The 16,784-nt window shown below is 43.4% G+C and overlaps 1 protein-coding gene across 3 annotated transcripts in view; it reads right to left on the bottom strand.

The window, feature by feature from the left end:
* The window catches only part of DRAM1 (DNA damage regulated autophagy modulator 1), a 62,861-nt gene that overhangs the window by 26,685 nt on the left and 19,392 nt on the right, over positions 1-16,784 (bottom strand). For 2 of the 3 annotated variants that reach the window (XR_003034588.2, XR_003034587.2), the window contains exons 3-7: positions 15,321-15,463; positions 10,600-10,777; positions 6,491-6,549; positions 2,522-2,614; positions 1,721-1,928 (exon numbers count right to left, since the gene is read on the bottom strand). Coding sequence is in view for 1 of the 3 variants with exons in the window: in NM_001031767.2 (NP_001026937.2) it covers positions 1,884-1,928; positions 2,522-2,614; positions 6,491-6,549; positions 10,600-10,777; positions 15,321-15,463 (518 nt within the window). In the remaining 2 variants the exon portion in view is untranslated. Of the gene's footprint in view, positions 1-10; positions 1,929-2,521; positions 2,615-6,490; positions 6,550-10,599; positions 10,778-15,320; positions 15,464-16,784 lie in introns of those variants that run through there. The other variant, NM_001031767.2, reaches the window with a different exon arrangement.

Here is a 16,784-nt window from a genome sequence, read left to right as displayed (position 1 = left end):
AGTCAATATTAAAAGGTGACATAGGCTATTTATTACCTCATTAGTAAACCAGAGTAAATCTCCTTATGCAGTACTACAGATATCCCCCAGCCATGTCTCCACTTGCTCACTCCCTCATTCATGCATTCAGTGAGTTTTTATTAAGCACCTACTGTGTACCAGGAGGCAGCCTGGTAAATGCTCAAGTAACAAAGATTAAGGCACAGACTTCTGCCCTCAAGGAGCTCCCAATCTAAATCACGCAGAGAGATACAGAAATTAAGGATGACAATAAATGTGTCAAGAAGGGCTGATAACAACAGTCTGTTCCAAGGGAGACCCAACTGTGGATTCATTCTACTGCAGGTTCCACAGCAAAGGTAAGTGGCTTCCCTCCTCTGCAGAACACAGACGTAACCAGCATTTCAGTTCCAAGTTACCACCAACCCAGAGGTGGGTCTCAGTCTCTCACCACTGAACCCGCAGGGGAGAGGGTCTGTCCTTGCGGAGGCGGCTGACCACTACTGAGCCTCCTTCCATGGCTGGCCAAGTGAGCTGCTCTGCCCTTGGCATGAGCCCTCAAGGTCTGGAACCTCTTGGCCAGATACGGGTTTCTGGTCTGGAGGGTCCCTGAAGGTGAGTTCCTTCTCTTCCACTTTTAAACCTTTGCATCTCAAGAGCCACTTCTTCCTCTGGAATGACTTGCTTTTCACTTGTCATTCGTGATGTGCTGTTACCGAGCAAAGGATCTGCTTCACATTTCTTAGAGTGTGCAAACATCCAGCCGTGGGGATGAAGAAGAGGAGCAAAGTAACTCCTTCCTGCACCATGCTCCTCTCCCTCCCCTCTCAGACCTGCACTCCCCGTCAGCGCCCATGGGCTGGCGTGAAAGGAATGCGAGATGTGTGGTGCGGCTTCTGAGTCAGACAGTGTGTCGAGTTGTGCCAGTAACAATAAAGGGCAGCTTTGTAAGTGGAATGTGTAATGCTTTTTGCAGGTTGGTTTCTGCAGAGGTTTAGGATTGAGCAAGTCTCCTTCCCATAATCCCGCATTCCTCGGATGTTCCCTGAGACACACTCCCCTCCTCCCCTCATCACTCTGGAATCCAGTGAGTTCTTGTTAGTTGCTCACCTCCATTTCACTCTGTTGTTAGAAGGATTTGATTTCTAACTTGCCTGGCTGAAACCATCCCACCTGGAACACATCACTACAGACTGCCGTCAGTTAGCAGCAAGGGTAAAAGCTGGGTCTCTGTGAGCAGAGAGGCCCACGGGTCGGGGGACGGAATTTCAAAACTGAGGTCTTCCATGGTCACTGAGTTAATGCGCATAGTGGTCTTAAGGCCTTTTGATAGAAGCTTTTTGCTTGGTTCATCTAAAAATCAGTCTCTTAGTTAGTGTTAGTTTATTAACTAAATCTTAATGATCATTTTAAACTGAATTTTAGAAATGCTCTTATGATATAAAATTATACAGTGCATTCTCTAAAAATAAAATCTTAAAAAGAACATCCCCTGATTTTACTTTTGAATGAATTTCTCAGTTAGTGTACTCCACAAATCACTCACACAGACAGAAATTAACAAAAACAGAATTTGTATAAAAATAAGAGGTCTCCATTTGCTGGAATACCTTATTTTGTCTGTCAGGAATTTGTTAATACAAAAACAGTGTCTACTTGGAAAGTTATAAAAACATTGCTACAATGTCATAAACGCTCTACATTCTCTAGGAAAACATACCTTTGGAAATGGTACAACTATTGGGAATTCTTAAAGAAATTCAAGTCCTGGATGTGCTGCAGATGAATTCCACACAGGGCAGCATTAAAACCCTGTCTGTCCTCTGTACCACTTCCAGGAATTGTCTGCCACTTCCACTGAGTGAGATAGAGTTCTTCTTTCTTCAAACATCACCATTGATTTCTGTGGATATTCTTAAGGTGACACTCTATTAAAAAAAAAAAAAGTTTAAAAGAAAGTAAACACCACCAGTGCCAGCTCTGAAACTCCTAAGAGCTTTGCACCCCCTCAGAGATGATCTCACTATGGTTTGTAGGGAGCTTGAGTTGGGTCCTCAAGAATTTTCTTGGCTTTCTGTAACCTTTTAGTTAATAATTCACTTGTTTCAAGATGCAAGACTTTCCCTGTTGCCAAATCTGACAAGGTCCCACCTTCTCTCCGCCTTCAGAACATTTTTCAACAACACACTTTTATTTTTAAGAAAAGACATATTTCCTGTTATTTGGAACTTGTAAGTGAGACCTCCTCACAAAGTAAATAACCAGGATCTATGACCATAAGCATCAAATGGCAGGGGACAGATGAATGTTTCCTTGTTTGGGAGAACTATTCAAGATAGCTTTCCTTTGGGAATACACTAAGTTGCACAATACTTGCAAATTTTTTTTTTGTTTTTCAAACACATAAGGGTAAAAAAGAAAGCTAATGCTCTTATGTTTCTTTAATGAGAGAAATGTTCTATGGCTTCCTACTAACCCTCATCATCAGTAACTTATAACATATGAATGGATAAATACCAACCTGGAAATCGTGGATGAATGTTAAAAAGTAGAAAATAAAACCAAAGGCCACTGTCCATTCACAGATCGCACTCACTACGTGATATACATAATCCTAAGAGCAAAAACAATAAGAAAAACAGAACTGAGCCTACATGCATTCACTTTAGTGGACATATTGAAATAACAATGAGCAGGGCGGGACAGAGGAAAAAGCTGTCCAGTGAGCATAAATCAACCCCCGGAGGAAACATGATGAGCAAGGCCACATGGATGTGCATCGGGGCAGCTGCCCAACGAGAATGCGAATACAATAACCCCAAAGTTCTCTCCGGTTCTCACACACTCTGGCTTTACAATTTGTCTGTGGAATTTCAACAGGCAGAAGAAGGACCACAAAATGGCTGAGAGTGGAAAGCAAATGTGGACTCAGTAGAAGAAAGAACTTTCCATACAAAGCATGGCTGGTTTTCCCACCGCTGGGAACCCCAAAGTTGAAAGGCAGGCTTGAAAAACACCTATCAATGGCACCCCACTCCAGTACTCTCGCCTGGAAAATCCCATGGACAGAGGAGCCTGGTAGGCTGCAGTCCATGGGGTCACTAAGAGTCAGACATGATTGAGCGACTTCACTTTCACTTTTCACTTTCATGCATTGGAGAAGGAAATGGCAACCCACTCCAGTGTTCTTGCCTGGAGAATCCCAGGGACGGGGGAGCCTGGTGGGCTGCCATCTATGGGGTCGCACAGAGTCGGACATGACTGAAGCGACTTAGCGGCAGTAGCAGCAGCAGAATCTGTGTACTAAGATCTGAAGTGTGCATCTAAAGGAGACTGGCTTCTGTGTTTCTCTGTTGCTATAGAAAACGTCAGTTCAGACAACAGGTCTGCTTGTTATAAGGTTAGCACAGCTACAAAGTAAAGGCTAATACTGAGACTTCTCTTCTTGGGGACAGGAATGAGAGGGTGCAAGGCATGAAACAGAAGGGCTTCAATGGGGGTTCCAAAGTTGGCTACCTCTGCAGGCCAGGAAAAAGAAATGAAACTGATGGTTGCAAAAAGACAGGAACAATGGGGAGCCCATGCCTCATCCATTCTGTTCCATTCTTGTCAAATGGGAATATACGACCCCAATGTTACTTTGAGATTAAAAAAAAAAACAAAAAAAACCCCATGGAGTGTGTGTGCGTGTGTCAGAGACAAAGATATCTTCCCTGATTTTTTAAATGCTGGAAACCACTTTAAAAGCATTTTTAGGGACCTCCCTGGTGGTTCTGTGGTTAAGACCCCAATGCAAGGGATGTTAAGATCCCACATGTCTCAGGGCCAAAAAACTCAAAACATAAAAAAAAAAATCCAGAAGTGATAGTGTAACAAATTCAATAAGACTCTATAAAAAATGGTTCACATCAAAAAATCTTTTAAAAAATGATAAACAAAAACAGTTTTAAATACTGTCTAGAGTCCAAGTCTGGAGAAGGCAACGGCACCCCACTCCAGTACTCTTGCCTAGAAAATCCCATGGACGGAGGAGCCTGGTGGGCTGCAGTCCATGGGGTCGCTAAGAGTCGGACATGACTGAGCGACTTCCCTTTCACTTTTCACTTTTCACTTTCATGCATTGGAGAAGGAAATGGCAACCCACTCCAGTGTTCTTGCCTGGAGAATCCCAGGGACGGGGGAGCCTGGTGGGCTGCCAACTATGGGGTCGCACAGAGTCGGGCATGACTGAAGTGATTTAGCAGCAGCAGCAGCAGAGTCCAAGTCAAAAATGCTTGTCTACATTCTGATTTTAGCCCACATGCCAAATTAGCCTGTGGCCTGTCACCAGTTCCAGCCCTCTGATTTCAGATCATAACCTATATTTTCTTCCTGCTTCACTGTCTGCTCTGCTGTCAGTTACAAAGGTGAACAAACAAATGTGCGAGACTACAGGTGGGTTCTTTTCTTTGCTCCACCACAAAGATCTCATCGAGGTGCATCAAACTTGATACCACTGCTCCCCCTCCCCACGGAGGGTTGCATCCACCCGCTGTTCTCACCCAGGCCACCCTGGGGAGCATATGACCAGCTTATATTAGGGGGTCCAGAACCAGGGCCACGTCCTTTTCAAAGGACTACATTAACCCCATCTCATGTCATCCCTGGACAACGAAGATGGCTTATCCAAATAGAAGCAGAATTTGGGGGGAGGGGAAGATATCTGTAGCATGACATTAATGACAGTACACTGAAGCAGGGGCCCGGACTCTTATACTACATTCTATTCCATGAATTGATGTAAAGGGTTTTCTTTGCATTTGTGGATATTGGGAACAGAAGGCAATATGAGTGGGATAGCAATTTTCGGAGTGAATAGAAAATCAGGTACTTTCCACATTTTTAAGATAGAAAATGAATGGAAAAAAAAAGGGGTGGGGGGGTAACTGTCAGGGGATTGATTAATCTTTCCCAGCATACTTGTTTCATTTGATTTGTGGTGGAAGGACTCCCCCCAGTGGTTAAAAAGTAAAATACACCCGAGGCTGCTCTGCTGTGAGCTCTCTTCAGGAAGAACTTTTTCCTCTGAATTTCTGCCTGACTGGTCCTCACCACCTTCAGTCTCTCTCTTGCCTCCTGCCGGGTTCCATCACCTGCCAGAATCCTTTGTAATGGTGGAAAGTCCTTCCTCAGACCCTGCTGTTACCCCAACCAGGAGTCAAATCCGTGCCCAGCAGTGGAAGCACAGAGTCTTAACCAAAAGACCACCAGAGAAGTCCTTGAAACTGCTTTTCGAAAAGCATCAGTAACTCCACCTTTGCCTTGGGAAAAAACTCCTGCTCATCAGTAACTCCCATCTCTCTGTAGGTTAACAAAGGGCATGCTGCTGCTGCTGCTAAGTCACTTCAGTCGTGTCCGACTCTGTGCGACCCCATAGACGGCAGCCCACCAGGCTCCGCCGCCCCTGGGATTCTCCAAGCAAGAACACTGGAGTGGGTTGCCATTTCCTTCTCCAATGCATGAAAGTGAAAAGTGAAAGTGAAGTCGCTCAGTCGTGTCCGACTCTTAGACCCCCTGGACTGCAGCCTACCAGGCTCCTCCGTCCACGGGATTTTCTAGGCAAGAGTACTGGAGTGGGTTGCCATTGCCTTCTCCCAACTAAGAGCATAAGCTGATCTCAGTTCAAAACATCTGATTCCTCATGTTTCCGTGTTGGGTCTGGAAATTACCTGTCACTCCACCCTATGCTCTGATGGCTCTTGATCCTGTCCCTGGTGTCTAACTGGACATTTCTCCTCGGTTTTTCACTGTAGCTTCAGATTCAACTATTCTAAAACCAAACCCATCCATTTCCCCCCATGGAATCATTAATTCCTGTTAGGAACTGAATCTGTTCATGAGAACATGTTCTTCAGCTTACCCAAGACAAAAGCTTGGAAGTCATTTCACTTCATTTCCTTTCATACTCAAGCTATTAATTCCAATGTAGGTGAATCTCGATTTGAAATCTAATCTAGTGAACTACCTTCTTCCTGCCATCCTGCCTCTGGGCTCTCTCCTCTTCAATCCATCCCAGGGGCTGCTTCTGACTAATGATACTCATCCAATAATATTCTTTTAATTTACTTTCCTGTTCAAAAGCCTTCAGAGGCTTATTCTGATCACCTACATCAAGCATGAGCCTCTCTGCCCACCTCTTAAAGACTTGCACAAATTACTCCCCCACAAACTTACCCTGACCACATTTATTTCTCACACTATGCTGAGAAACTGTTCTTCTCTGTTCCCATCCCATGCTAAGCAGATCCCCCGTATGCTTAGCTTGTCTGTTTCCTCTGACTGCCACACACCTTCATTCACATCATTTCCCTGCCCTTCAATCTCACTTCTTTTACTAAGCCTCAATGGTTGAAGGGATTAAGAGAGAATTAGAAATTCAAATTTTTAAAAATAATTTTGAAAACGCAGGAACCAGGTTTGACAGTCACATTTAAAACAACTTAAATTTTACCTTTTCTTTTGGATTCCACTCCAGCTTGGTTATAGAAATTAGTGAAGCACAGGCAATCACTAAAAAAGGGGAATTGGTTAAGGAAACTGAAGACTAGGTCCTTTAGTGTTAAAGACTAGATTATTCTTCTAATAATATAACCATTGCACAGTGTTCAAATGTTAGTACCAACATATTTACAATCAAACCAGTTATATCAGTTTCTTATCATCTCAAACCTTAAGTCTGATTATGACAGAAGTTTAAATACAACATGGAAATAGTCCTTCCTTAGCAATACTTTGGCAGTTATGTATAGAAGATTTTTAATCTGTGGCTACATTTTGCTTGACCCTGTTGTTTAAATTTGGTCAAAATCACTGACATGGCAGTCTAATATGGGTAATTTTGGAGTACTTTTTCCCTAAAATACTATTTTACCTAAATTAAAATGTCAATTAAAATTCTTCTTCCTTAAAATATTATGTTCAAGGCAATAGCTTCAAGGAAAAATTAACATTTCAAAGTACCAAAGCATTACAAAGTACTCATATACAAAGGCTCATATACAAACACAAGCTACAGCAAGTTAAGGTATTATTGTTTAAAAGAAAAAAAAAAACAGACTCTTGCCACTGAATAACTGTGTATAAGTAGACCTTAATCCTTGGCCCACGCGTGCATGTGTGCTAAGTTGCTTCAGTCGTGTCTGACTCTGTGTGACCCTGTAGACTGTAGCCTGCCAGGCTCCTCAGTTCATGGAATTCTCCAGGCAAGAATACTGGAGAGGGTTGCCGTAACGCCCCCTCCAGGGGCTCTTCCTGACCCAGGAATCGAACCTTGGTCTCCTTCATTGCAGGTGGATTTTTTACCACAAGCACCACCTGGGAAGCCCCCAGTCCTTGGCCCAAACGGTTTACAAATCAAAGAGCTACGTCCTACACCTGACATCCTACATCTGACCTAGGGGATGAAAGACAAACCCTGAGAAGTCAGTCTAATAAAGCCAGGAACTGAGGCTACAGCGCAAGGCAGACAAAACTGTCGGCACAAAGATGGTTGCGACCCTTTTGATTGAACTTAAAAGACAAAAGAAAGCTGGAGAGTAATGGGGATGCTCTTTAATGAAAAGCTTTTGCAAAGAGTTAAGAATTCCAAGTGTTGCATCAGTTAATGCCAAGTTGAGCATCTCTGAATTTGGAGGCAGCATCCTCTCTCCCTGCCTTTCCCCACCTCTCATGTTTTGCCATTTTTAACACTTGTCAGTTTCTCAAAGTAAAAGTAGAGAGCATCGAAGGTCCCCTGATCATGTCATGACCATACTTTTGTTTCTAATAGCTTAATTCTCTTAATTCTTTCACTTAATTCTTTGCCTCACCTTTAGTCCCATCATGGAGAAGGAAATGGCAACCCACTCCAGTGTTCTTGCCTGGAGAATCCCAGGGACGGGGGAGCCTGGTGGGCTGCCGTCTATGGGGTCGCATAGAGTCGGACACGACTGAAGCGACTTAGCAGCAGCAGCTAGTCCCATCAAGTACCATGCTGGGGAGAAGGTGGAGAGGTAGAGAAAACTCTGGCAAAACAGACCTGGTCTCAGTTCCCAGAAATATCACAGCCTTGATGGACCCAGGGAATGTGCCTCGTTAGAGAGAAAAGAATAGGGTGCAGTGATGACTCAGAGGGAAGATTAGATACCTGGTTGGTGAAGGCAGCACAGCCAAAAAAACAACAATAGTTGTTTGAGGTTTGAGAAGCTCCTAGAACAGCTTCCCAGGTGGCTCAAGTGGTAAAGAACCCCCCTGCTGACACAGGAGAAGAAGGTTTGATTCCTGGGTTGGGAAGCTACCCTGGAGGAGGAAATGGCTACTCACTCCAGTACTTTTGCCTGGGAAATCCTATGGACAGAGGAGCCTGGCAGGCTACAAGTCCATGGGATCGCAAGAGTCCAACAGGACTGAGCACACAAGCATGTGAGCTAGAACAGCATTATCCCACAGAAACTCAGGCATATAACTTCAAATTTTCTACTACAGTAGCCACAGTGACAAAAATATAAAAGGACTTAATGAAATTAATCTTAACATATCTTATTTAACCCAATATACCAAACATGTTCTCATTTCAACATGTAATACTGCAAAGAATTATTAATAAGATGGTTTGCATTTTTTTCTCATTAAGTCTTTGACATCTGGTGTTTTACACTCACAGCCCATCTCTGCACAGACTATCCCCGCTCAAGTGCTCCCCAGCCCCATGTGGCCAGTGGCTACTGTCCTGGCCGGACAGCTCAGTTCTAGAAAGACAAGGTGGAGGAGGTTATTTAGGTAAGAGAAGAGCACCAGCAAACACAGAGAATAATGAAGAGCCGAGAATAACGAAGAGCCACACACACGGGAGACAGTGTAACACTGAGGTTGGAAAAATAGGCAGCCTCAGATTACACGTCTCAAGAAAAGGAACCTGGCCTTTGCATCATTGGTGATTTTGTGAAGGCTTCTGAAAGCTGCAGGAGCTGGATGCAAGATGGACAATTTAGCGGGAAGGGCTTAGAAGCATGACCCCAAGTCTCGGTTTCTTCAGGAGTCAAATGAGGCTGTTTCATGGAACTCATACAGAGCATTTTAAAGATGCTGGAAAAGCTTTGTAAGGAAATATAAATCCGTGATGCTAATGTTTAAGATCACAGACTTTTTCACATGGGTGCATTTGTTCAAGTTCCTTGGCTCAATCTGCTTCTGTTCAGGGATTCTACCCCTCAGCAGGGCTCCTAGGAACTTCTAGAAACGGGAACTATTAGTATGTGAAACTCTGGCCTGAAATGCTAATTCTATTAAAACTCTCATTTTAATACCTAGAGATCTGTCTCCAAAGTTGGAAGCAAGGAAAGCTTTCCTGCATAGAGAAATTTTGTTTTTAACTTTACAAATGGTTTTATAAATCCGACAACTAATACAGCCTACAAGTTTTGAGGAGATAGGTGTCCAGAGAAAGCATGAATGTCTTCGATCCATAAATAGGATAAGGAAACAGAGAAGGAACTATCTTAGGAACCAAAGTCATAATTTGTTAAACTTCTCAGTACTAGGAATTCATTCCTCTGTGCTTAGAAATTTTTACAATTAAATATTTCCTTCCCTAAATGACAAAAAACAAAATCCCAAACCATCCTTAGACTTCACGTTTTGTATAGCTTCAATTTTGAAAGAGAAATGCAAGGCTTAATACTTAGAAGCACATGAGGACACCATGCTTTTTTTACTCAAGCTTGTCCACCACATACCACAACCCAACCCAGATGAACAAAACCAGTGCTAATAAAATAGTTGCTGCTTTCCAATAATCTGACAGCAATCGTCAATTTTTATTGACTCTTCAGTATTCGATATGACTGCAGATGATATTTGGAAAGATGGGAAATTTTCCACCCCTGAAAGACCAATTTTATTTTGTTAAATGCCTCTTGGGGGAAAGAAAAAAGGAAAAGAAAGAATGAGAAAGAAAAAAAATGGAAGGGTTGGTTTTCTTTCCTTCTAAATCAGAATATATTAGTATGATAAATTTATATTTTCCTTCCACACTGCTGACATAGAAAAAATAAAATTTCATTTTGAAAATGAAATCAGTGGTAAAAAGAAAAAGTAAATGTGTTTTAAATGACTTAGAAATAAATAGTATAGAGTTTTTTAAAACCTCTTAATGTGGACAAGTAAATCAAACCCTCTAATCACCTAGTTGTGGGAAGAAGGGACAGTCTGGCTTCTTGGGACTCCACTGGGCTAGTACTTTAAGTACAATATCAATATTTGATGTTTTCAGCCAACCACTACAAAGAAAAATACATATTTTCACACGGCTCATGAAACGGACCCTGTTGAAGGAAAGTAAACAGAGACTGAAGTGTTCTGACGGTTTTTTTTTCCATTTTCCTTTCACACCATTCTTTCCCCCAAAGATTCTTTTGATTTAACCAGACAAGGTTGAGCTATTTTCCTTGTGATTTGCCCAGTCGTTCCTCTGAAGTCTGTTGACGCCTGGCTGTCAGCCTTAGCTTTCTCCATTTTGGGGAATAGGAGTGAGGTGAAGGGGGTGTCGGGCTTGCAAGGACCTGACAAACGCTCAAAGGATACTGGGTATGACAGCTGCGCAGGACACAGCAGAGATGGCCATTCGCACGTGGCACGTGGAAAGGCTGTTCCACTGGGGACAGGATTTGTAAGAGATGACGGATTGCAGGAGCGTGTACACGACGCCGCAGACGAACGCCAGAAGGGCACCGCCGTCGTGGACCACGGGAACCGCCAGCTCCTAGAGAGAATGTCACACACGTGCTGTTACTCCACGCACATCCAGAGTGGAACACTCCCTGACTCTGGGCTTCTCAAGCCCACCAGGCATCACAAATGCACCCGCCCCGTCTTGGGAAAAGGCAGCGGCTTACAGAAAATGATCAAGGCCTTTCCAGCATTGAAGTCAATGCCAGAAACTTGGTTATTCCACAGCATATGTTTGACTTGCTGCGAGTTGAGCAAAACGGGCCTGGTTCAGTAACAGTATCTCAATAAAACTGGGTAGGGGGGTGTGAAAGCCCATATTAAACGAAAAAATATAAAAGAAATAAGAAAAACAAATTCTTTTCACCCCTTGAATCTTAGGCACAACTGAGCAAGGAAAGATAAACAAAAGACAAAGCATCTGCTGCGAAGGCACCAAGGTTATTTTAGGAGCATCTTCCGATGATAACGGTACTTTCCACTCTCCATTTTCTTTTCAGGCTGGTAAGCAAATCAGATCCAGAATTTACATACTTTGTTTTCCACTGCCACCCCACCCCTCTAACTAGCACTGTCAGGAAATTTGCTTCCTCAACCCTGGCCAATTCAACATATCCTTTTGAATCTTATTCTGTAAACTCCAAGAGACCCACATTAACCCTGATGAAGTCAGGTCCAAAGGCCCTCAATTTAGCAGGAGCTGAATTTCCAGTGTGCCTTTTTTCATGGTGGAATACATATTCTCTCATCCAAGCTGTCCTTCAGAAGGCAAAGGCAAATGACGCATATCAGACATGAATTTTGCATAGAGGTTAAGATGAAAACCTTTTTTTTTTTTTTGAAACTCTCTTGATATTGAGTTGACCAAAAAGTTCATAGTTTCTTCTGTAAGACTGTATGGAAAAACCCAGATTGGACAACCTAATAGTAACACTAGAGAAAACTAGACTATTGACAGGATTCAACCTCGGGAAATGACTTTTCCAAAAAGGAGACTTTGTGAGGGACACAAAAGCATTGACAGAGGTTGCTTGGTGAGAACACACCAAAATACAGCCATCTGTCACCTGCAGGAGAGAAAGCTGGCTGTGAGATCCTGACAAATGAGGTTTCCTCCCACTCAGGAAAAACCACCACTCAACTCTCTCACTTGCCCTCACATCTCTAAATCTTCTTGAGATAACTGCACATGTTGGTTTGCTCACAGCAGGCTGAAAATGAATTACAGGATATCAAACAAGGAAGTTGTAAAGATATATTTATGGGCCCAATGACAAAGTAAACACTTTGCTCTCAGGAAAAGTTAGAGATTCTATTTCTGGTCTTTATGAAGATATAATCACTTCACAGAAGCCTTAAAGGGAACCAAACGTGTAATTATCTCACCACCTAAGTCTTCTCCCTAAAGTCTGCCCTTTATGGTTTAAACACAGACACGTGCATCACTTGTGACGTTGCGTTGCTGTGAGAATGACCTGGCAGGATATCACACAGGACATACTGGCCCCACTGAACAATTCACTCCACCAGACAAATTGTAACTTTCCAGTTCATCGCCTTTCCATTAAAAAATTTCTTTTCCATTGTGCTTTCTGACACTAGAGCTGTGAACTGTATACATGCTTTTTTTCTCACAGACTTTGCCTCATTCTGGCCTTGACATTAACTCTTCCCTACAGGTTCTGGGTAGATTGCTTCGATTCAAAGGTGACTTCTGCCTCTCATGATTCATGAGATTTGGGGAGACTGTTAACCTCTCTGTGTCTCCATGTCTTCATTGATAAACTACTAACTGTCTTCTGAGGTCATTATTAGAATTATACAAGTAAAGCATGAAATGTTTTCATAAATGTCCATCACCTAGAAAACTTCACTAAATGCTGTTTGTTACGGAATGTAAAATGCACACAATCATAAAATAAAAGGAAATGTCACTGAGGGGCTCTACCACATGACAATGTGGCAACAAGTGGTGTTTATTTCCTCATGCGTGTGTGCGTGAGTGCTAAGTTGCTCAGTCATGTCCAACTCTTTGCAACCCTAAGGACTGTAGTCTACCAGGCTCCTCTGTTCATGGGATTCTCCAGGCAAGAATTTTGCAGTGGGTTGCCACCTCCCTTCTCCAGGGGATCTTCCCAACCCAAGGATTGAACCCAGGTCTTCTACAGTGCAGGCAGATTTTTACCCTTTGAGCCACTAAGGAAGCCTCAAGTTCTTGTGATCCTGTCCATGGGATACTCCAGGCAAGAATACTGGAGTGGGTTGCCATGCCTTCCTCCAGGGGATCTTCCTGACTCAGGGATCAAACCCATGTCGCTTACGTCTCCTGCATTGGCAGGCAAGTTCTTTACCATTGAGCCACCTGGGAAGCCCTATTTCCTCATACGAGACAACAAGAGTAGGAAAATTCAACAGAGCCAGAAGCAAACCAAGTTTGCAGATGCCCCCCGGAAGCCTTATAGGTTTTGCTCCAGAGAGCTGCAGTTTTGGAGCTCACCTTTTGCCAGTGTTAACAGGGAAACACTGGTAGTTGTGGACTTGTAACACCCCCAAACAAAAACACATTGGCTGTCGACCTTGGAGGAACATCCCTGCCCTGGGCTGTCCTGAAGATTCTGTGTCATACAAGGGAGGGTGCCTCACCCCTCACAACCCAGCGCTGGGTTTCCCAGAGCACTTTATTATACTCTCCCCTCATAGACAACATGAATGTGAGTAGACTCCGGGAGACAGTGGAGGAAAGACCAGCCTGGAGGATCAGTCCACGGAGTCACAAAGAATCGGACACAACTTGGCAACTAAACAATGATGACGATAGATGGCTTCCTCCAGGTGCAGGGTAGAAAAGGTGATTCCCTGAGGCCCACGTGGTGCAGGTGAGGCAGCGGGCTCTCCGACAATGGTCTAATGCCTGCAGACACTAGAGAACAGGGGGACAGCAAACGGTGCAGGTGGAGGCCTGAGGTTATCAGCCTCCCAGGTCCACGCCGGGGGGAAGCGCCCTTCTGCTCTGGCTTTAGTGGACTTGATCAGTCAGCTAGCACTGAAGGCTGACACCTTCTTTTGAAAGTAAGCATCACACAAGATCAACTCACTTCTGTCGGGGAAACGGTTGAAGGAGTTCTCCGGGGCAGAACTAAAAGTCCTCTAGGAGTAACTTCCACGCTGAGGCCACAAAGGGACAAAGATGATGGCAGAACAGGCCCTCTGGGGTGCTGGCCTCTAGTGATGCACCAGTGACCATCACCAAGTGATGACCGCCAAGTTCAGATTGCCAGGTACTGTGCATTATCTCATTGCATCCCAGCAATAACCCTGTGAGGCGAGTACTCGTAGTTAGTTATATCTTTTTTAAATATAAAATATTGTCTCCATCGACAAAGAGGTCCCACACTTTCCCTGAAATAGACCTTGGAATCATAGGAATTCACAAGTTAGAATAAAATCAGTAGGCAGAATTTCCTGGCAGTTTAGTGGTGAGAACTCTGCGCTTCCACTACAGGGGGCACGGGGTCAATCCCTGGTGAGGGGACTCAGATCCCTCAAGCCACACAGCGTGGCCAAATAAACAGTGTTTTTCCAACTCTTGACACAGTAAGAACAGATCAAGCAGACTCTTCAGTAGTCGTCATATAAGTTAATATGCTCCAATAAGGACATATGTCAGCCCTGCAACTGATTAGCTGAGTAACCCTGAGCAGGTTCTTTCGCCTCCATGTACCTAGGTCCTCATCTGTGAAAGGAAGAGATCACACGTTTCTCTTTGAACACCAGAGGTTCAAACAGTAGCATCAGTAAATATACACATGCTCACATGCAGAAATATGTTCACATTGTTAATGAAACCATTACAATGACCGAAGAAGCTCTCCCAGCACATTAAACCACCTCAGGAAGAGCTCAGAGCCATCCAGAGCCCACAGCAGGGGCTGAAGCATGCTCCTTTTCAGTCATACATACATGCATCCCATTTCTCCCAAGACTTGACTTTCAAATGATAAAGATTTGTTTCTGGGCTCTCCCGTGGGCTCAGTGGTAAAGAATCCGCCTGCCGATACAGGAGACACAGGTTCGATCCCTGATTCAGGAAGATCCCACATGCCACGGAGCAACTAAGCCTGTATGCCACAACTACGGAGCCACAACTACAGAGGAGAGAAGCCACTGCAATGAAGAGTAGCCCCGCTTGCCTCAACTAGAGAAAGGCCCAGGAAGCAACGAAGACAGCACAGCCTAAATAAATAAATCTAAAAAAAAAAAAAAAAAAAAACAGTTTGTTTCTAAAAAGCAAACTATCCCAATTTTCATATACTCATCAACTGTTTGAGAGATCTCTTGGCACAAGTGTGCCTCTGCTGTTCTTGCTTCTTCCCTCCAGATACATATCCCTGGAGAAGGGAATGCCGACCCACTCCAGTATTCTTGCCTGGAGAATACCATGGACAGAGGAACCTGGGGGGCTACAGTCCATGGGGTTACAAAGAGTTGGACACGACTGGGCGACTAACACTTCCACTTTTCTTTCCAGATACATAAACTCCATCACCCCCAATAACTGAAAAGACTTCAGGTCGTACCTGGAAATTGGCTACAATGCCCATTCCGATGCATCCCACCAATCCGAGAACCAAGGACACCAAGTTAAAAACAGGAGTGCTGAAATAGCTGGTTTGATTTTGCTTCTCTACTATTTTATACCTTGTGTACATTGTGGCTGCCCCTGAAAAAGAAACAGACTGTGATGAATTTTTAGTGATATTTTAGAAGGAAAAAGACATGAACAGTTTTGCATGGTTTTTACCAAGATTGTATTGGTTGTAATCAAGATTGTAATCAGTCTCCTGATTGCAACAGTCTTCCCACGCCCTCACCCCTGCCCTTGCTCACCTTATTTCTTTCTGCCATCAGACTCAGACTTGGACTCTCTCTCTCTCTCTTTCACACACACACACACACACACACACCTGACTTCCCTCGTGGCCCAGTGATTAAGAATCCACCTGCTGATGCAGGGGATGAGGGTTTGATCCTTGGTCTGGGAAGATCCCATATGCCACGGGGCAACTAAGCCCGTGAGCCACAAGTTCTGAGCCCACACGCGGCAACTGCTGAAGCCCATGCGCCCTGGAGCCCGTGCTCCACAGTAAGAGAAGCCACCACATTGAGAACCCGAGCACTGCACCTGGAGTGTAGCTCCCCGATCTCGGGAACTAGAGAAATCCCGCATGAAGTAATGAAGTCCCCGTGTAGTCAAAAATAAACAAATTAAAATAAAAAATGTACCATAGCAATCCTGCCAATGTCAGTACAAATAGGTCTATATACCTCATCATGATGTACAGTGAATGCCATACTTATCTCATCTTTCTCCTAATGATAGATTTCTACATTATGTACTTTTCCCATTACAAGCAATGCTCAATGAACATCCTTTATAGATGTCTTTGGCACACTTTCAGTGTTTCTGAAAGACGAATTCCTCGAAGTAGTATTCCTGGGTCAAAAAAAACTATGCTCAATTAAAATGCCAAGAAGTACCTCCCAATTGCTCCAAGACTGAGGCAATTTATACTCCCATAGAAGCGTCTGAAAGCAATTATTGCATGCCCTTGTCCTTTTAATTACTGCCAGTCTAACAAATGAAAAATGGCAACCTGTTGGTTTAATTTGCGTTTCTTTGATTGTCCATGAGACTGAGAAACCTTTAGTATGTTCACTAATCCTTTGCAGTTCTTCTGAAAATTGCATGCTTATCTTTTTTTTATTTTTCTCTTGAGTTCATTTTTAATTTGTAGTTGTTTTTATATACATTAAGTACATTAGTCTATTGTCTTCTATAAACATTACAAATTTTCTTCTGGTCTGTTGTTTGTCTTTAACTTTGTGTATCTTTCATCACTTAGAAGTTTTAATTTTTTATCTACCCAAATCTGTCAGTTCTTCCCTATTTAGCTTCTGGGTTTTGTGTAAGCTTAGATAAGCTTTTCCATCTTAAGGTTTTGAAAATATTTTCCTACAATTACATCCAAATCCTCTTATGG

Source organism: Bos taurus, chromosome 5 (genome assembly GCF_002263795.3).
Source record: "Bos taurus isolate L1 Dominette 01449 registration number 42190680 breed Hereford chromosome 5, ARS-UCD2.0, whole genome shotgun sequence".
Taxonomy (NCBI): domain Eukaryota; kingdom Metazoa; phylum Chordata; class Mammalia; order Artiodactyla; family Bovidae; genus Bos; species Bos taurus.
This window is presented reverse-complemented; position numbering and strand designations above follow the sequence as displayed.